The following is a 21,710-nucleotide window of genomic DNA, read 5'->3' as shown; positions in this document are numbered from 1 at the left end:
CGCTATAAAGCACTGACTAGTTTATGAGTAAAATATACTTGGCCTTGATACATGATCATCTGTGTCTAAATATCTATATTTAGTCCATTGCAAAATGAGAAGTAGAGGCTTGAAGCACTGTATACTCTTAAGTAGTTGCATTCAAGAATGCCATTGGCTTGGTCAAAGCTGTTCCTCTGCCCTTTTGATTTTTTTGCATTACAACCCCTCTTCATTTCTCATTAAACTTTATTGTTTATAAGTGGAATGAATTTTGGAAGGGAAAGTCTGTCTTGAAGCAAGAGCAAATAAAACCACCCAAACATGATACTCATGATTTAAACAGGCTAAGAGGGTTGAACTTATGCTCTGAGTTCCTCCGGTGTATCAGGCTGGCAAGATGGGTGGCTGACCTGAAAAGCTTCCAGCTGTAGTAGAGACTCATTTATCCCCACAATTGTGGGATAGGGGGCAAGGTCAACCTTGAACCTGAAAGATTTAAATAAAAAAATCAATAAAAAAGTTATTCAATATAACTGGAAGGTAAAAAAAAACAAGGGCTTGAATACAGATCTCCAATAATCATCTAGCCTCAGGTTTACGGACTAACACCCAAATAGCATGTTTCATTTCAGGCTGCAGAGAATCAAAACAAAAAGGAAAATGTTGCTTACACTTATGTTAAAATACTGCTGTTCAAGTTCGTGGCCTGAATTATTATTACACTGATCAAGCAAGGGTTGGACTGACATAATAAAAACATAATATTGGGCTCTGGACTTGTGCATTGTTTTCATAGTAAAAGGAAACTTGTAAAACAAAAGCTTCTGAATGTGTTTCTGATACAAGATGCCTGGTGGAAGCCAAATCATAAAAGAAAATCGTGTGAGAAAGATAGGATGGTTAATTAAACAATGGGGGTTTAGGGGAAAGACAAAAGCCAAATGTATTGTCCAAGAGAATCCAGGAAAGCTGTTATTTATACAGGACTGGTGAATGAGTTTCTCAGGGAGAAGTTGACAGACTGGACCAAATACAACCATATATTCGGTGCTGTAAACAGCACAGGTTAGAGGTTTGACCTGTTCCATGCTCACTCTGCAGCCTGTGTGTATGCCCTGTATTCTCACACAGCTTATACTAGCAAATAAAGCACACTTAAACAAACCGCAAGCAGCTGCACTGGTTGCTCTGATATCTCTAGGTATAAAATATTCCCCATAGGCCTTAAAGAAAATGTGTTTTTTTTTTTATTACTTTTAATTATTTTTAAAAAATTATCACCGCAAGATTTGTTACTAGTACATACACAGCAGAGGAATACACTATTAAAATGTTGGTCATGTCATTGGGACTTTAGAGGTTTTAAGTTACAGAGTTCTGTTTTAAGAACCTATGGTGTAGAATCGAGGTAAGGGGGAAGAGTTGAATGGGGAGAGAAGATGAGAAGGGGAAAACAGGAGATAAACCTTATAAATAAAAAAACAAAAACAGCAATGTGTTGTTATTGTCTATAAGCAAATATTGTGCAGCTGACCAAGAAAGTTACATTAAAAGGCATGGATCCAGGGAATCCATATTTGATCATATTTGTCCAGTTTGTCTTTCAGAATATACATAATTTTCTCATTAGCTGCAATCCACCAGACTTTCCATTCTGACACCTGTGGTTGGGGGCCAGGTCCTTTCTACGCAGAGGATAATGAAAATGCGATCTAGTCTAAATACAAATTGTTTTCAAAATAAGCACCTACTGTAGCTGGTTATATGAAGCAGTAACATTTGGATAACAACCTCTTACCGTGGGCATACTGAGTAAGAAGAAAATGTTTTAAAGAATGGCTTATGATTGGTGGGCCCTTTATTTCAGGTATCCCTTATCAGTGCAGCAACAACAAAAAATCTAACCTGATCCATATTGATTGGCCAAATATATAGTTAAATCCTACAACATTCTCATCTGCTATTATACATGCATTTGAGATGGGTATAAATATTATTTGTCATACTAAATGGTCAGTGGCAACTAAAACACATATAAATGATGATCCCAGCTTGCAAACAATTGTGACTCACCTGACAGCATTTGCCACTTGTGGAACAAGACACAGATCAGCTATGGTCACCTGCATGGCAAAAGATTAAAATTTGTTGAAGTTGGTTAATTATCTAATCTAGGACAAGTGAAATGGACAGTACGAGAAGGGCTCTATGTGCACTTTCAATAGGGCTGTTATTAATAGACGGAATGGTTTATTGCACTGGTCAGCCAAGATGTATGCAAGATTTGTATTGTATATCCTACAGGGTCTTGTAACAACACTGAATGTTAATACATTTATACAGAACTGCAGACCAAGCTAATTTTTTTTAAAATCCAAAGAGATTATTGAGGATGAAGACAAACTTTACAGAGGATTCAGTTTGATAAGAAAGTTATGCTCATGAAAACCCAACCTAAGTTAATGAGAAATGATAAGTCACAAATATAAGTCTATTCATCAAAGTCCAAGCAGGGACCACATACTGGAGAAAAATCAGATTAGGGCTGTCCTTCCAGTTGTATCTATAATATACAGGTATGTGATACATTATCCAGAAACCTGTCATCCAGAAAGCTCCAAATTACAGGAAGGCCATCTCCCATAGATTCCATAATTAATTTTTTTAAAAATGATGACCTTTTTCTATGTATTGATAAAAAAGTACATTGTACTTGATCCCAGCTAATATATATTTAATCTTTATTGGAGGCAAACCAATCCTATTGGGTTTATTTAATGTTTAAATGATTTTTTTGTAAACTTAAAGGGCATGTAAAGCCTACATTTTCCTACCATGTATATTAATTGGGCACATCTCCCCCAACCAAATTATTATCATTTGTACTGATTATATCACCTCCATCACATTTTCTTAAAACATCAGCTTTAACCCGGCGCCCATTTTCCCACTCACACATCTTCAGCAAGTGTGCAGTAAAATTCATAGCCCTTTAAGCCAGCAGATATGTACCTTTTCTGTACCTTATGCTCTGTACAATATTGAAACATGCCTGCTGTTTTTTATATCCAGGGCCATATTTTTTTTATAAAGTCACCAGAGGACCCATGCATAGAGTGGCAGGATTAGAGAGGGGGCCCTTGGGTGCCTATATATAAATATATATGCTTTACAAAAAAGAGAAGTTCCCCCAGCCTGTCACTGGACACTTCTGGCTATATAGAGCTGCCCGGTACCCCTCCATTTGTGATTGGTACAAGTGTTGACTGTACTGCACATGCTACAAACACAAATACAGCCCTGCTCATATTCCCTAGAGTAATATGGGACCCCTATTTAAAATGTACCTCATCTCCCACGCAATAACGTCCAGCGGTGGTCTGCAGCAACTTTTCCAAAGCTGAAAAGGGAAAAATGTCAGTCAGACCATTACCATTACCATTACAAATTTTTCTAATTTTACTTTGCATCGCTTCAGTAATCTGAATTTGTGCAAAGTTTTCTCCTGCAGGCAACTTCGGAAAATGAAATGATGCAAAGGGCTTTCCAACAACGACTCCTATTGTTGGAGGTGGAAAGCCTTTTTGCGGCAGTTTGATGCCTGTAATAGCAGAGATCTATCGTGGGCAACTGAACCGCTCCATGGGTTCTTACCCTTATCCTTCTCCAGATTACCCCCCAAATGGAAAAAGATCTTGTTGCAGGGTATTGAGGAGGTTAATTTGCTTACCTCTGGCTTGGAGGCAAGTTTTGGAAGCACAGAGATGCAATTTTACTCCAAGCAGAGCCTCCTGCAGGCTAGCAGTCCATATGGATCACATGGAGCTACTAAGTAGCCAATTACAGGCCTTATTTGACATCCCCAAAGACATTTTTTCATGGTTGTGAGGCTTGTAAAGTGTCTTTCTATTATGGGTTTTATCTAAGGTGATTTAGGAGATGGATGACCAGAAGCATTCTGTGTTCTGAAACTTCCTGTATATTTACTTGGTCAACTACTCAGTTGATATCTGTCCTAAGATTTCCATAAATAGTCCCTAATGCAAGTTAATGTGCAAATATATACTTTTTCCCTTTTGGAGTAATTTATCAATGGTCAAATTTTTTTCTCGATTTTTAAGTTTTTTTTGTGCTTCAAAAACTCGAATTTGAGTTATGATTCGAAAACTCAAACGTCTGGGATTTATTAAGTGTAAAAAAACCCCCAAAAACTCAAATATAAAACATTCGCCATGTAAAAGCTTGAGAGTTTCTATAGAAGTCAATGAGAGTTGTCATAGGCAAAGTCAAAGCCGTATTCTAAAACTGAAATTTTTTAGTTTTTAGAGCTTGTAAACTTTTACAGCTCGAGTATTCTTTATTAACAAATAAGGAAGCATTCGATATGCGAGTTTATTCTATTTACAAAAACAAACTCGAATTCACACACACAAATATTGATAAATAAGCCCATTAATGTTAGGTTATCTAGGACCATTAACTTCTAGTAGATTTTTGCTGTGTTTTTGACTGGCCATAACCTTTTTGTCTCTGCACAAATCAATTACCCTACCTTGAAAGCCACGTGTGATGAAATGCTTTGCCCATTCCAGCTTTGTCTCTCCAATTTTCTGCAGAACACAGAGATTCTGTAAAGGCAAACAAGACCACAAAAATGTTTTTTTTTGGTTTTAAAGTTATTTGTAATTGCTCTTTTGTTTAGGAAAAAAATTTAATTTTGAGCAACTTCCAATACACACTCATTATCGTTGATTTTAATGGTTTTAAAGGTAAATGCTATTAAAGCAGTGTTTTTCTGGATGTTTTTTTCTGCTTTCCTGGCGCTGACTCCTGGAACAATGTTGAAGGCCAGATGATTTAAGGGGTAGTTTAAAGGGGAACAATCTTGAAAAATGTTTTATAATATTGAAAATATAAAGTGTACACAAACATTTTGACAATTTATAGCTTTTAAATTGTCCCCCTCATGAATCTCTGATTCACTGGTCTGTGTCATTGATTCAGAAATGGGTGAGTGACAGAGAAAAGTGAAAGCTGATTTGGTGTGGCATGTTATGAGGCCACAGCCCTCATGTGCAGAGGGGAAGTAAAGGAACGGGACCAGGCTGGTCTGGGTGCTGATGAAGCCACATTTGTACATATAACAGTAAAGCAGCTTATTGCTTATATCCACATATACACAGCCCTTCACCCTCCTGCAATTTACACATGTAGCCTTTACTCTGCTACAGGGATTTATGCCCAGCCCATATACCATGGGGAGAGGTTGAACTGTGCCCGACAATGTATAGGCAAACCAAGGGAAACCTTTGCACAAACACTATAATTCAGTGGTGTAACTATAGAGAAAAGTCAGGTGGTTGTAAAGAGTTGTAGTTTAGCTTTGCCTAAAAAAGATCAGAATTCTAATCAAATAATACTGCATTTGTGATAAATATAAGGACTGTCACACACACAGGTGCTTTCTCCAAAGGCATATCAACACTAGCGGAGAAATGCCAGTCCGCATCCTTCTGCCATTACTGTGAACTGACATACACAGCACTGGCGTTTTATTACACAGACAAGGCCAATTTTTGTTGCACCAACATATTCTGTGGAGTGCTGTGGAATAGATGGATGTTTACATCTATCATACAAATTACATTCAAAAAGTGATTGATGCAGGAGATGTCTCAGTAGAGCTTATATTAAGTGGTAAATAATATTCTTGAGTTGTATAATTACCGTATATACTCGAGTATAAGCCGATCCGAATATAAGCCGAGGTACCTAATTTTACCTAAGAAAACTGGAAAAACTTATTGACTCGAGTATAAGCCTAGGGGGGGAAAGGCAGCCGCTACTGCTAAGTTTCAATAATCAAATAAATAACTGATAAATAAATAATAGATAACTTTAGGGAAAGAAAAATGCTACAGCAGCAGACAAAAGCAAGTTTGGGAAGGCTAAGGAAGCTGCCATACTAATTATCAAGTACCAGTATCAGTTCACGTGAGGGGGTGTCCTCAGTGGACCCCAGTGTAAAAGTCCCACCACAGTACTACAATAGTAGTTACTAGGGCAAAATAATTCTTGATGCTGGACTTAGTACAAATTGAATTTGGAATGGATCAGTGGGGTGAGTGTCCATGAAAAACTGATTTACGTGATAATTTAATGAAGAAAGAGTTGTGACATTTTTTTTCCCTGGGTGAAGGGCAAGGCACGTTGTTGTATTTAACTGTGGTATAAGTCAATTTGTAATACTGGCTCCAGCATTGGCTGGTATATTGGCTGTAATACCCTTAAACTTAGCCCCTGGATCACCAATTTAAGCTCTCAATTAGTCCCAGTTTTACCTTTTCTCACCTCTCTCTGTCCAGGACCTGTCTGTTGTGTCTAGAATTGAAACCTGCCTGGCCTTATGAAAACTGAGCTGCTGGGGCCAAAACTGCCAATAAGGATTTACACATTTAGAAATCAGGACAGGACTTTGTCTTTCCCCCAACCTTACCCTCACCTAGCATTCCTTCACTATACATTGTATGCCTATGCCACATCTCCACTAGGGTTGCCCCCTGGCTGGTAAAAATGAAGCCTGATGCCAAAGTTATTAATCCCCCATTGATTTGTTTGCTGCTGAGCCAGCACTACCAGGCTGCTTATAAAAGCAGAATCTCCATGTTAGCTGGGATGGCAGTGTAACTGCGCTGTACATATTTGTATACACCTACCCGGTCCTCAGTTCTCATGACGTGCCGTCCAGCACTTCCCACAGCGAAATGCCTTTCTGAAATAACTCTGACGTCTCCTCGGTCTCCGGCCCTCGTTACCCCGGCAACAGTTACTTCTGGCTCCTGTCTGGTGCAATGTGTAGAGTTAACGCGCTCCTTGCGTGCACCCCACGTGGGGTTTGGGGTGCGCGCAAGGAGCGCTTTAACTCTACACGTTGTACCAGACAGGAGCCAGAAATTTGGGGGTTTGGGGTGCGCGCAAGGAGCGCTTTAACTCTACACATTGCACCAGACAGGAGCCAGAAGTAACTGTTGCCGGGGTAACGAGGGCCGGAGACCGAGGAGACGTCAGAGTTATTTCCGAAGGTGTTGCGCTGTGGGAAGTGCTGGACGCCACGTCATGAGAACTGAGGACAAGGAGCACGTTAACTCTGCCAGACAGGAGACAGAAGGTAACGTGTAGCTGCCCATGCCTCAAGTATAAGCCGAGGGTTACTTTTTCAGCACATTTTTAGTGCTGAAAAACTCGGCTTATACTCGAGTATATACGGTATGTAAAGCAGTTTGACATTTTGTACCTGCAAAGGCTGGATCCCTGATGCAATCTGGTCACTGATCATGCGAACCTGTGCCCGTTTCTTGGGATCACGTGGAAGTAGAGGTGGGTTAGGGCGAGTTTCCTCAAGATATTCAATTATTGCAAGCTAAACAAGTAATGAAAAATAATAGAAAAATGTCAAAGGTGGAAAATAACTATAAAGTTATAGTCTCAGTTATCCAGAATGCGCTGGACCAGGGGCTTTCCGGACAAGGGGTCTTTTCATAATTTGGATTCTCCAAAAGTCTACAAAAAAAAATCATTTAAACACTGAATGAACCAAATAGGATTATGTTGCCTCCAATAAGAACTAATTATACATTAGTTGGGATCAAGTACAAGGTACTGTTTTATTATTTCAGAGAATAAGGAAATCATTTTTAAAAATTTTAATTATTTGTTTAAAATGGAGTCTATGGGGGTGGCCTTCCGGTAATTTGGAACTTTCTGGATAACGGGTTTCCTGGATAACAGGTGCTATAATTGTACTAATATCAAAGATAAGGTAGTTTTGTATTTAATCTTTCATGGCCCTTTTAATTAAACTGCATGTATTTAACCCATGGGAATATAGTGTCAAAAGCTACTTGGTGTTTATGAACTTTTAGATATTGTCTGGTATATTCACACCAAAGTTCTACAAGAAGAAAAAAACATTGGTTTTAAGCTTTAAATTAGCATTAGGGAAATCTGGAAAATTGCTCTCTATATGCAGAATATTAGAACCCAAAAATCAATTTCAGTCAGTCCACAATCACCATTGCAAGTAAACACAGTGCTCTGTTCACTTGCAAATGGCATATATCCAATCACCAGAATGCTCCCAAAATAAAATTTAAACTTGTTGAGACATAATAGAAAAAAAAATGAACAAAGTGCACTATTATTATTTATAATTTTCTACACCACACAAATTGTGTACCAGAAACAGTGTGGTTTCAAAATTATATCACTGCATTTAATAATCCGTTTTTCAAAAACACAAACAGATTTTTTTATATTTACACACCAAAATTACAACTAAAAAAATACATTTGTTGGTTGAAGAATACAATTTTAAATGTTAGAGTGAATTATTTGCTATGTAAACAGTGTAATTTAGAAATAAAAAGTATACCATAAAAATCATGACATTATCCCTTTAAATATATGTACTGGAACAAGGACAGCACTCCTAGGATTTAAAGAACTGTGAGCAAAATGTAAATGCAAAAATAGAAAGGTTTATTACTCGACGTTTCAGTCTCACACAGAAACCTTCATCTGGAGTGAAAAACAAACATATATGTAAGTATAACTGCCTGACCCAATTTAACCACAGAAAAATAGGAACTTTTTACTGCCTATTTGAATGTGTAATCTATATGTGATAACACTAAAGGTGGCCATCATACACGGTAAGATCCGATAGCTCAGTGCTCAGTGCCAGGCGCCCTAGGCAACCCAGCTGGCCACCTCTAGAATCAAAACCAACATACTGCACAGGAATAAAACAGCAGGAGGTCTGGCACTCCCAGATTATATCTGGTACCAGTGGGCAGCAATCCTTAATAGAATTATATATTGGTCTCACCATCTAGACCAGTGCTGTCCAACTGGTGGCCCCCCCTCTGTGTGGCCCCCCACTTGTCTGACTGTTTTGATGGCTTACCTTTGTGTAAACTTTAAATGGGATCAGTATTGAGATTAACTGCCCCCCTGCATTGTTCACACCTCAGATTCAGGCTGTAATCCCCTGTATTGTTCACACCTTTTAGTTTCTGCAGTGTTCACACCAGCCAGCATTTTTTCACTGTGTGTACTACCTGCCGATGACGCCTGTGTGTATGGCACAGGCAGGGACAGCATGGCACACACAGACAACATAGGGCAGGCAGAGAATGGCACACACAGGCAGGGTAGAGCAGACTGAGTATGGCACACACAGCAGCATAGGGCATGCAGAGTATGGCACACACAGGCAGCATAACTGTTCACCCCCCCGCCCCCTAAAGTCAGTACTTTGTAGAGCCACCTTTTGTGCCAATTACAGCTGCAAGTCCCTTTGGATAAGTCTCTATGAGCTTGTCGCATCTTGCCACTGGGATTTTTGCCCATTCCTCAAGGCAAAACTGCTTCAGCTCCTTTATGTTGGATGGTTTTCGCTTGTGAACAGCAATCTTCAAGTCTGACTACAGATTCTCAATTGGATTGAGGTCTGAACTTTGACTAGGTCATTCCAGCACATTTAAATGTTTCCCCTTAAAGGGCATGTCAACACCAAAAATAATGTTTTGCATAATGAAAGAAAACATAATTCTAAATCCAGTGAAATAATTAAAAATTTGTAACGCTTTAAATATTATTTGTAAATGTAATTGCTATAGAAAGCAGAATTTGCTGAACTCCTGGTTGTTACATTTTAAACAATGTTGCAAAGGTCTTGCTTCTCCAGCAATACAGGTCTGTCAGTCTGCAGCCTTGTGTTACAATGTTTCAACAGTCTGAGCCACCAGGGCAGAGAATAGAAAGCACAGGCAAACACTGCTTCTAATAGCAATTATAAATACAAATAACTCAAAAACCATTACAAACTTGTAATAAATGTATATTGCAAAGCTGCTTAGAATTTTGGTTTCTTTTATTAGGCTAAAAATTATATTTTGCGTTGCCTTGTCCTTTAAACCCCTCAAGTGTTGCTTCAGCAGTATGCTTCGGGTTATATTTCCTGCTGGAAGGTGAATCTCTCTCCCAGTCTCAAATGAAAGGCAGACTGACACAGGTTTTGCTCAAGAATATCCCTGTATGTTACCCAACTACTTAGACTGTAAGCTCTACAGGGCAGGGACCTCCTTCCTACTGTGTCTCATACCACATGGCACTTACTCCCTGTGTATTTATACTTATTTATTGTATTTATTACATACATACATACATTTAGCACCATCCATCTTTCCCTTGACTTGGACCAGTGTCCCAGCTCCAGACATAGCATCTTCCTTGGTGGCTAAAAAGTTCAATTGTACTCTCATCTGACCAGAGCACCTTCCTCCATACATTTGGGGAGTCGCCCACATGCCTTTTGGCAAACTCAAAAGTGCCTTCTTATTTTAAGTAATGCCTTTTTTCTGGCCACTCTTCCATAATGCATAATATTGTGGTCCTATGGACAGATACTCCAGTCTCTGCTGTGGAACTCTGCAACTCCTTTGTGGTTACCTTTTGTCTCTGTGCTGCCTCTCTGATTAATGCCCTCCTTGCCCGGTCTGTGAGTTTTGGTGGGCAGCCCTCTCTTGGCAGGTTTATTGTAGTACCATGTTCTTTCCATTTAAAGATGATGGATTTGATGGTGCTCCGGGGGATCCTCAAAGATTTGGATTTTTTTTATGACCCAACCCAGACTTGTACTTCTCAACAACTTTGTCCCTGACTTCTTTGGAGAGCATCTTGGTTGTCATGGTGTGACTTTTGAAGGTAATTGGTTGCACCAGAACTTTTTAGGAGCTTCATGGCAAAGGGGGTGAATACATATACACGTGCCAATTTTCAATTTTTTATTATTCTTTTTTAGAAATATTTTTCTCATTTTACATCACCAACTTGGACTATTTTGTACAGATTCATCACATAAAATAACATTAAGAAACATTTAAATTAATGTTTGGAATGTAACAAAACATGAAAAATACTTTAGCAAAGCACTGTATATTATGTCATACCCTTAAATCCATATGCCTCCTACTCTCCTGAGAATAGCACAGCAACCCCCAGCATATAATTACTCACCAACACCATATAATGACTTTTTCCAAATGCTAACAAACCTCTCAGAACAAACCCTGCCAGGTTCGCCTCCTACAGACAGCACCTTCTTGGGCAGGCAAAGCATGGCACACAAGCAGCATTGGTCAGGCAGGGTATAGCAAACATAGGCAGCACAGCAGCCAGACAGGTGGGGGGCAGCTGACCCTGTGTCGGCTTCCCTCCAGTCTGCCCCTGTGCTGTGGTATTATACCTCTGTGCCTATACCACAGAAGCCAGGCCAGGTAAACCCCCCCCCCCCAAAAAAAAAAAATAATTTATTGCACTAGATTATGTTTTTTGTTTTACATGCGCTTCCATCTACTTGATTGCATACAGGGAAAAAAATACCTGCGTGAGATTGTATTCTCATTTTATAAAGTCACACTTTGCTTACATGTACCATGAGTGAAATCTCATACTGATTCAAGTATCTTCTTTCCTTGATTCTGGAGCCAAATGGGCTCCAGCACTGTTTGGCTGTAGCTGCTACGGATATTTGACCTGCCAACTCAGCTAGCTGTTTGTCCTTAGCTGGCTACCTTGCCTATTGGTACTGAGCCAGCTACCTTGTCTGTTGGTCCTGAGCTGCATGCTATGCCTGTTGTTCCTGCTGCCCTGCCAGCCTGACTAAAAGCTTTTTTCACTGTTTACTCCTGATTGCCTGTTTGTCAGTCTCCTTCTTAGGCCAAAGACACTCAGAGGCTCCACTTTTCTCTGTCTGCATTTTGTTCCATAGCTCAGCGTAGCTGCATTTACAGTCACAGCTTTGGCCTGAGTGTAGCTTTATGGAGCAGAGTGAAATTTGACCCAAAAATGTGAAAGAAGGCATTTTTGGCCAATCTCCTTGGTGCTCTGTGTAGAGAGTGGATCCACCTCTTTCCAACTGCCTACAAAATGCAGGCAAAGAGAAGCAGAGACAATGCTCTTTGTGATTTTGGCCTTATTCCCTACAGCCCCTGAATCCCTGCTGCGGACCCTAGTGGCCATTTGCAGTACCCCTCAGCCACTGGTTCTATATTTTCTATTTTCCATACAAGTTTCCATTTTACCATACAGGATTTCATATTTCAGACATATTGAATTTGGGTTATTTGAACCCCACCCCATCAATAATGCATATATTCTTTGACTTACCGATTGGCTCAGAGTCACGCCATCAATGCACAGAGCTGGCACCTGCTGCATAGGATTCACCTGCTTGTATTCATTAGATAACTGCAACAAAGACCCAAGGACAGAGTGGTTAGCATACCTCCAAATTTAATACTCACTCCCAAACTGAATCAATTTAGGGAGTTTATGCCTTCAGACTTAAAATAAACATGGAAAAGGTACATTCTATTCTTGCACTGTTGTGGTTCCATGTTACAGGTTGTTAGATAACTTTTGTGTTTGCCAACTCTTTAGCCTCCCAAGAAAGTTTTTGTCAGGTGTAGAATTCTGAAAGTGTTCCTTGAAGTCAGTGGGAATTTTTTTATACATAGGATAAAATGAAAAGGAGGAGGAAAGGCATATTGGCATTTTATTGGCAATAGATTAGTCACAATAGTGAAAGCTAGAATGCTATCTTTATTCTGTAGAAAGCTTTACCATACCAGAGTAAAAGGCCACAGAAGCTCCCTTTCTTTGTTTGTTTAAGATAGCAGCTGCCATTTTAGGTTGGTCTCAGTAGCTTCCGTGCTACTGCTTTGGTTACTGGTAGCTCAGATTACACAGCACAGGTGGGAGTGGGAGCAGAGAAGGGAGGGGGAGAAAGGAGCAAACTGAGCAGACACCTGTCATGCCCTGAAGGATTTTTTTGAGAGCAGGAAGTCTGACTCAGAAAAACATGTGTACACAAAAGAAGAAAAGACATTCTGTGTTTATTTTGATAGAGGACTGTCTCTGTCAGTGTTTATGGCTGTATTTACATTTCTAATAAAGCTTACTTAGTTTCCTTCTCCTCTATAGTGTGTGTTATTTATACTTGACAATATCTACTTGACAATATTAATATGCCCAAAAACACAGTTATACATACATCATGACATCACATTCTGAAGTGATTACCTGCATTCCACCATCTTTGACTAAATTAATGACCTGCTGATCATACTCAATGCCCTTGAAAGCCAGAGCTGCAGAAACAAATACAGACACTGAGTAGGTAAAAGTTTATTTGGTATAACTTCACTGTTATTCCTCCCGTTTTTAACAGAAGCATGCAGGCAAGTAGCAAAACACAATGTTCTTTCAAACTGCATATAGGCATGGCATATGTTATCCAGAAACCCGCTATCCAGAAAGCACTGAATAATGGGAAGGCCATCCCCTATCCCCTCATTTAAATAAAAAAACTCATAACTCAATTTCAATTTCCCGTTTCTCTGTAATAATAAAACAGTACTTTGTACTTGATCCCAGCTAATATATAATTAACCCTTATTGGAAGCAAAACAATCCTATTGAGTTTATTTAATGTTTAAATGCTTTTAAGTAAACTTAAAATATGGTGATCCAAATTACAAAAAGATAATTTATCTGGAACACGCCAAGTACTGAGTATTCTGAATAAGAGGTCCCATACCTGTACCTCCTATTGCAACAGAACAGAAGCACTTAGTCAGAGGAGTGACATAATGACGAAACCTGCACTAAGAAAATCTCCATTTATGCCCATAAGTTCTGACTGGCCTATAATGGACTGTGGTCCAGTTACAGCTCACATATTCACAACACTGAATTAGTCTCCCGAAATTACCATCAACCATTCCGTTACAATGTACTAAATTATTCTTTGGATCCCTTATCGTTCTAAGTCGTTCTAAAATTCTGGTCTGGGACCTACAAAAACAATTGTCCACAGTTTTTCTACACTAACAAATACAGGTATGGGATCCCTTATCCGGAAACCCGATATCCAGAAAGCTCCGAATTATGGAAAGCCCATCTCCCATAGACTCCATTTTAATCAAATAATTCAGATTTTTAAAATTGATTTCCTTTTTCTCTGTAAAAATAAAACAATGCTTTGTATTTGATCCCAATTAAGATATAATCAATCCTTACTGAATGCAAAACAATCCTACTAGGTTTAATTAATGTTTTTTTGTTTTTTTAGTAGACTTAAGTATGAAGATCCAAATTACGGAAAGACCCCTTATCCGGAATACCCTTGGTCCCAAGCATTCTGGATAACGGGTCCTATACCTGTACTACTATTCAAAATACACATCACTACAGGGGATGCAAGAGCTGCTATCCTTTCTCAGGTCAGCAAACCCAGAGGGTCCTACAGGCACAAAAAATGGTCTTTACAATATGAGCAGAAAGAAATAATAATGTATAAGGATAAAGGGACATGAATTGTCAAGATGATGAGCATTAAGTTAGTAGTAACTGGGGTAAGGGAGCTGGAGAAATAAGGAGGCGGCCCTGGCTAAAATCTAGTTCCCAAACATATAGACTTCTAGTTATGCCACTGACATCCAACCTCTAATTTTTCAATCAGCTTTAATTTTAAACAGGCTTTACCCAACATATTCTAAAAACATTTATTAAAATCACCAAAACAAAGTTACATACAGACCAGAAAGCATTGACATATGTTTAATTTAAAGGTTTATATTTTGTGACATTTTTTTGCAGGAGGAAAAGATAAAAGGGCAAATGTATGTCCGTTATTGCAGTTGCAAAGAGGTGAGGCTCTTGATGCAATTGTGTCTGATGTGCCAAAATTAACTGTGCGCAGATATTGTCACAAATTAGCTTCAACAAATATTTTCTAAGTCTGCCTGGCATCATTTCTGTTGTTTGACATGTGCTCCCTATTCTTTCAGCAAAATTGAACGGTGCGGATTGAAGATTGGAGCTACGGCCCGGAGGCAGTGGTAGCTCCAAGCTTTTAATCAAACTGAGCTCCAAGCTTTCACTGTGTCAAAGGGTGTACATGAGCCTCAACAAATCCTGAAGCTCCAAAGCACCTCAGACAATTTAGATATCTTTAGCATTTATACTGCCTATTATACTTGTGTGTCTGGAATTTGCGACAAATTAAATGATATTAATTTACCTATCCGTACTCTCCATGAGCAAGAACTGCGAAAGTATCCATACAGGAGAGGCTAAAGAGGAGAGGAAAATAAAGAAAAAAACATTAGAGAAAAAAGCATCAGTTAATTCTCCAAAACACTGATCAGCAACGTTCCATACGTTCCATGTTATGTGCTGAACTTGTATCCTTAAATCTCTCTCTTTGTTTACTTCTTTTCGCTCTCTCTCTTTCACTCTCATATATTTTTCTGTCTCTGTACTATTTTGCCTTACATTTTGGCTCAGTGCAATAACCCTGCATGTAGATAACATTGTGCACTGCTTACCTTCTGAGCTTGCTCCATGTTTCAGGTGACGGGGGTTTCTGTACATGCTCTGGTTTTTGACATGCAATCAGCCAATTGGAAACTAGGTGAAGACCCGCCCAAGACTAGTGTAACTGTGACACAGCATAAAATTCCTAGATAGACTTTATCCCATGTGGAATCTATTAGTGCCAGAGAGCACTAGGAAGAGAACAGGCAGTACATTTTATTACTGCCAGGAAGCACTAGCAAAAGAATAGGCAGTACATCGACTGAATAAGGAAATGTAGTTAGCATTTACACTTATTTACTCCTGGCTTATTTTCTAAATGCAAGGTTTTGGGCAATTAGGTGCAAGGGAGGCCCAAACAAATTTCAAACATACACATACAAAAACAAAACACCCATGTGTAAGGCTCAAGCCACACGGCCAATTCTCACTCTGCATATAAATACAGGTCGAGAATCCTCCCCTATGCTTTAAAAATCTTATTGTTGTGGCTGCACCCGGAGCTATTGAGTTGGCCCAGATGCAGGCACTGCAAGTGTAATTCAACTACATACATAAGCGTTAAAGAGTTTATCTGCCCTCCCAGCCTGCGACCTTACACTGCCGGCTTCTTGGTTCTGCCGCTTTTATTTATAGGCATTTTTTAACGGAGAAGGAAAGGTAAAATCACTGGGGGGTGCCAAAATATTAGGCACCCCCAGTAATTGTAATCAATTACCTTATACCCTGGGCTGGTGCCCCTGTTAGGTTGCAGCTACCCTCCTGTCAATCTACTGCGTGCACACAGAAGAAGGAAGATCGGTTTTCTCGCTGTTTTCACCTAACAGGAGTACCAGCCCGGGGTATAAGGTAAGCGATTACAATCACTGGGAGGTGCCTAACATCTTGGCACCCCTCAGTGATTGTACCTTTCCTTTTGCTTTAAGCCTGTACAGAAGTCCCAGAATGTGTTTCTTTCCTTAAAATTACCAGGGGTGGTGTTCTGCTGCTACCAGTAAATTGTCACCTGAGGCAAGGCAATTGCATTGCCTCTTATCTAAGGGCTCTGGCACACAAGGGAGTTTAGTCTAGTCGCCTGCAACAAGTGAAAATGTAAATCGCCAGTGGGATGTTATATTGGGGAGTTTAGTCGCCCGCAACAAGGGAGATTTGTCGCGGGTGACTAAACTCTTTCGTGTGCCAGAGCCCTAAAGCATAACTGCAGTTTTTAGTTTGAATAGTCCCTTGGAGAGTATAAACAAAAATACAAAAAGATAATAGTACTGTTGTCTTGCTAGCAAATGCTGCACTATTAAATGACAACTGTTTCTACAGAGCCCATTAAGCCTGTGTCCCTAATGTGTTTTCTTGTGAATTACAAACAAAAAGTCGTGTTAGTTCTCAGATGGTAATCTGCTGAGTACAGAAGATTGGTTTGGAAAAAAGTACATAACCCTGTAAAGGGATACCTCATGAAGACCTAATTTATTTTAAAAGATAGCAGACAAACAGCAATTATTCACTTATCTATTTTTGCAACCAGTTTTCAACTTAAAAATTATTAATTACCTTCTTTACTGCAGCTAAACATTCTATAACTTTAAAAATACACAGAACTGAATATTAAAACTAAACATTAAAATTACGGACTGCCATATAGATTGGTGCAGATAAATGGTTCCCTTTTGGACCTTGTCCTTTGTAGATATTGGTTCAAAGATATGAAGAGTTTACTCATCTCCTCTCTATCTGTATTCATTTCTGTCATCTCTGGTGCATCTGAGTTGGATATCTTTGACAGCAATGCAGCACTTCTGGAGACATCTACATACCCCTAAAAAAGGGAGGTCTACTCAAAAATTATTTTGAGTCAGGGGTGGATATGTGCATAACTTGATCTAATTATGGTTAAGTGAACCAGGGTTGTGGCTTATTTTGTACTGTTTTTTAATTTTTAGACATTGGGGCTTCAAAACTCTGTAGCCCAGACAATAATATTTAATTTTAACCAAACAGCACCAGGTAAATCCATATGGTCTGATTTTAAAACAGACACAATGTATTACTGTAAAGTTTGGACCCACACACACACAGAAAGCTTTTGCTGTAGGCTTTATTTTACAAACTGTAAGGCTGTCAGATCTGCTCACATGGCTGTATCAAAACCATAGTGACAATGATACTATCTGGCTTGCTGGAAAGGGTGCCCTCTAATGTCAGTACAAACATCTTATAACAGGGTTGCTGTTAAACACTACAGACAACCCCCCTGAAAAAATCTTTAAAAAGGGCCCAGTATCCAGAGCTGCCTGGCCCCTCAGCCCTCATCTGGCACATGTGCATAAGAACCTGCTATACTGCACATGCACCGATCTCTACGAATTAGGTACCCCACCCTACCCGGATTTAATCAAGTATCCAGCACTTGGAAGTGTTCTACAGTATGCGCATACAATTTTTTGCCTTTTTTCTTGTGGAATCACCATTTTGTCATTTGGTCCAGGGTGGCAAAACATCTGGGGATCATGTCTACTTCAGTAAGCATGTTATATTTCTTTACTGCCTATCTTACTATATTGAACTTAGTGTGCTCTTAGTTACTCTATCACAAATTTCTTGGGGCAGTGGGGGCCCACCAATTAAATTTTGCCCAGGGTCCGGGCGCTGGTACCTTAAAGTAATACTGTCGTGGGAAAACATCAGTTAAAGAAGAAGGATAATAAAGGCTAATAAAGAGTTAATCTCAATCTGCAGGCATACCTTCAGTTCTCTCAATAGTGCCCTTAAGTCTCCCCATATTTCTCCCGGTCAGATGATCAGAAGCTTCATAGGAAAAAAAACGCTGAGCTCTGTAAATAAAATTCCCATAATGCCACGCTCCTGCACCAAGACCAAGACCTGTGTACATGCTCAGTTTGTAAGACTATGAGGAAGCTTCCTGCTGATTGGCTCAGCTCACACATTCCTAAGTTGGGGGAGGGAGTTCTTAGCATTCTTGTGGGAGGGGGGAGCAGGAGAGAGAGCTGCGTGCCTCTGGCACAGGAAAACAAAGTGACAAGAAATCATTTCTTTTAACAGCGTTTCTGTAAGTGCTTATGGCTGTATTTACATAGACCTTTATGATAAAGCTTACTTAGGTTTTACATTTCCTTCTCCTGTAATAGTGCTTCTCAAACAGAATCCTGCATTGAAATCTGTTTTTCAAAAACACTGACATATTATATTTCATTCATTTTTCATTTCCTAGGGTGCCATGGCCATGTGACCTTTGCTTTGATAAACTGCAGTCACACTTTACTGCTTAGCTGCAAGTTTGAGTGATATCACCCCCTCCCAGCAGCCAATCAGCAGAACAATGGGAAAGTAGCAAGTAGCAAGCAAGTAGCACTTAATAGTAACAAACCCAAGTCTAGATTAAGACTCCTTCAGTTACATGGGAGTAGGAGAAACAATAGGTTACCTAAAAGCAGTTCTAATGTGCAGTGCTTGCTCTTTCTGAAAGCTCAGCCCTTGTTGGTTCAAGAATAAAATTTAAAATGGTAGAGTGAATTATTGGCTAGTGGCGGTGATTTTTATGTACAATTTAGGCCTCTAAGGGTTGCGCCCTTAAAGCTGCTACCGTAGGCACTAGCCCTCCAGTGGCTATATAACAAAGCTTTGTTTATACATTTAAAACAACACAGAAAAGTAAGTACTTTCCCCTTGAGAAAAGCTTTTGTGCCGAAACTTCAGGGTAATTCTCATTTTGGCTTTTGTATCTGTTTCCTTGTACTACTTTTTGTCCTGTGCACTGTGTTGGGTGGAACATAACTGGCACTAAAAACTGTGTGTGGTCTAAGTCCCTCATTTGATAAGTCACATGTTAAGAGGTAACATTTACTATGTAATACTTAGTGTGACCACCCACGCTAATAGAAAGCTATCGGCATACTACAACTCGCTGGTTCTGTTCCACCATATGCTAAAAGGCTCATTTATTCACACAGCACGTAATACTGCTCTATATTAAAACAATACACCCTAAGATTACAAGCACGTGGCACCCCTACTGACCAATAGAAATGCAGCTTTCTGCACACGTGCAAACCATACCTTTCCCAGCGCCGCCATGTTGTGGGTAGGCGTAACCTTTTCTTGCCCCGCCTTTTTTTTAGAAGATTGTCTACAATATGTCTTTGCTAAGAGTCCGAGCTGTCAGTCTTTTACACTGGCCCAATCGTCTGGCAAATGAGTAACGTGTCGGTGCGTAAGGAGGTGGCTAGGTGTTTGTTGCTATAGTGATTGAACTGATGCCGCAGTCTGGGCTGGCTGAGCAGAGTTCGGCTTTGGGAAAGAATGAAGCAAATAGAAGAGAAAAAAGAAGGAAAATGCAGCGGGCGAGCATTGAGCTCCGGAACACAGTGCAACGGGCCCGGAACAGTTGGAATGCAGCACTGCTTGTAGCACTTTTATCCTTCTTTACTCGATTCTACCGCTTGTCCGAACCGCCTCATGTGTGGTGAGAAAAGTAGCCCTCTGCAAGGGGGGCTAGCAAGAAGAGTAGCCCTCTGCAAGGGGGGCTAGCAAGGAGAGTAGCACTCTGCAAGGAGGACTAGCAAGGAGAGTAGCACTCTGCAAGGGGGGCTAGCAAGGAGAGTAGCACTCTGCAAGGGGGGCTAGCAAGGAGAGTAGCACTCTGCAAGGGGGGCTAGCAAGGAGAGTGGCACTCTGCAAGGAGGGCTAGCAAGGAGAGTGGCACTCTGCAAGGGGGGCTAGCAAGGAGAGTAGCACTCTGCAAGGAGGGCTAGCAAGGAGAGTAGCACTCTGCAAGGAGGGCTAGCAAGGAGAGTAGCACTCTGCAAGGAGGGCTAGCAAGGAGAGTAGCACTCTGCAAGGAGGGCTAGCAAGGAGAGTGGCACTCTGCAAGGAGGGCTAGCAAGGAGAGTGGCACTCTGCAAGGAGGGCTAGCAAGGAGAGTGGAGTGGCACTCTGCAAGGAGGGCTAGCAAGGAGAGTGGCACTCTGCAAGGAGGGCTAGCAAGGAGAGTGGCACTCTGCAAGGAGGGCTAGCAAGGAGAGTGGCACTCTGCAAGGAGGGCTAGCAAGGAGAGTGGCACTCTGCAAGGAGGGCTAGCAAGGAGAGTGGCACTCTGCAAGGAGGGCTAGCAAGGAGAGTGGCACTCTGCAAGGAGGGCTAGCAAGGAGAGTGGCACTCTGCAAGGAGGGCTAGCAAGGAGAGTGGCACTCTGCAAGGAGGGCTAGCAAGGAGAGTGGCACTCTGCAAGGAGGGCTAGCAAGGAGAGTGGCACTCTGCAAGGAGGGCTAGCAAGGAGAGTGGCACTCTGCAAGGAGGGCTAGCAAGGAGAGTGGCACTCTGCAAGGAGGGCTAGCAAGGAGAGTGGCACTCTGCAAGGAGGGCTAGCAAGGAGAGTGGCACTCTGCAAGGAGGGCTAGCAAGGAGAGTGGCACTCTGCAAGGAGGGCTAGCAAGGAGAGTGGCACTCTGCAAGGAGGGCTAGCAAGGAGAGTGGCACTCTGCAAGGAGGGCTAGCAAGGAGAGTGGCACTCTGCAAGGAGGGCTAGCAAGGAGAGTGGCACTCTGCAAGGAGGGCTAGCAAGGAGAGTGGCACTCTGGAAGGAGGGCTAACAAGGAGAGTGGCACTCTGGAAGGAGGGCTAGCAAGGAGAGTGGCACTCTGGAAGGAGGGCTAGCAAGGAGAGTGGCACTCTGGAAGGAGGGCTAGCAAGGAGAGTGGCACTCTGGAAGGAGGGCTAGCAAGGAGAGTGGCACTCTGGAAGGAGGGCTAGCAAGGAGAGTGGCACTCTGCAAGGAGGGCTAGCAAGGAGAGTGGCACTCTGCAAGGAGGGCTAGCAAGGAGAGTGGCACTCTGCAAGGAGGGCTAGCAAGGAGAGTGGCACTCTGCAAGGAGAGTAGCCCTCTGCAAGGAGAGTAGCCTCTGCGTGTCAGTGACTGGCATGCTCTGCTCTCTTCTCGTCTTTCTGAATTCTATTAATAAAATATAGGGTGGAAACATTCACCGCCAGTCTTGATAGTGTTCCTCTTAAAGGGGAACTCCACCCAAATACGACTTTTTTCAAAAGTAAACATAATTTCAAGCAAATTTACAATATATGTCAATTATTGTGATAATGTGGTTTGAAACAGTTATCTAAGCCTGCCCCCCTGCCCCCTGTTCTCCTGGTGATATGGCTGACTACTTTGTTTTGTTTTTTGTTTTTTTTTGAGTCTCAATGTAACACTAGTCGACTGTAGTGATGAGCGAAATTTTTCATCAGACGTGTATTTGTGGTAAATTTTCGTGTTCGCA

At 40.9% G+C, this 21,710-nt stretch overlaps 2 protein-coding genes across 6 annotated transcripts in view; one reads left to right on the top strand and one right to left on the bottom strand.

Moving 5' to 3' along the window:
• Positions 1–210: 210 nt before the first annotated feature.
• Positions 211–19,594, bottom strand: gstz1 (glutathione S-transferase zeta 1). 2 transcript variants are annotated; one of them, XM_002938867.5, is made up of 9 exons: positions 19,498–19,594; positions 15,131–15,182; positions 13,129–13,196; positions 12,214–12,294; positions 7,277–7,402; positions 4,535–4,610; positions 3,330–3,382; positions 2,056–2,105; positions 211–468 (listed from the first exon to the last, which is right to left on the bottom strand). In XM_002938867.5, the coding sequence occupies exons 1-9, from the start codon at positions 19,513–19,515 to the stop codon at positions 342–344; spliced, it is 651 nt and encodes a 216-aa protein (XP_002938913.1). In that variant the 5' UTR covers positions 19,516–19,594; the 3' UTR covers positions 211–341. The 2 variants fall into 2 exon arrangements, with proteins under 2 accessions (XP_002938913.1, XP_004917111.1); XM_004917054.4 differs by lacking the exon at positions 19,498–19,594 and adding an exon at positions 15,438–15,555.
• Positions 19,563–21,710, top strand: part of pomt2 (protein-O-mannosyltransferase 2) — a 25,953-nt gene continuing 23,805 nt past the window's right edge. For 2 of the 4 annotated variants that reach the window (XM_002938863.5, XM_004917056.4), the window contains exon 1: positions 19,654–19,903. In XM_002938863.5, the coding sequence (XP_002938909.2) occupies positions 19,695–19,903 (209 nt within the window). In that variant the 5' untranslated portion in view covers positions 19,654–19,694. The other 2 variants (XM_012969186.3, XM_031892365.1) reach the window with 2 other exon arrangements.

This window comes from Xenopus tropicalis, chromosome 8 (genome assembly GCF_000004195.4).
Source record: "Xenopus tropicalis strain Nigerian chromosome 8, UCB_Xtro_10.0, whole genome shotgun sequence".
NCBI lineage: Eukaryota > Metazoa > Chordata > Amphibia > Anura > Pipidae > Xenopus > Xenopus tropicalis.
The sequence above is the reverse complement of the archived record's forward strand: the minus strand, read 5'-3'. Positions and strand labels throughout refer to the sequence as shown.

Excerpts from the sequence above, each read along its gene's own strand:
- gstz1 (XM_002938867.5), bottom strand. Across the intron at positions 4,611-7,276 it reads CAGGGATCCAGCCTTTGCAG|AATCTCTGTGTTCTGCAGAA; the intron begins GTACAAAATGTC and ends TTGCCTTTACAG. Across the intron at positions 469-2,055 it reads CAAGTGGCAAATGCTGTCAG|GTTCAAGGTTGACCTTGCCC; the intron begins GTGAGTCACAAT and ends TAAATCTTTCAG.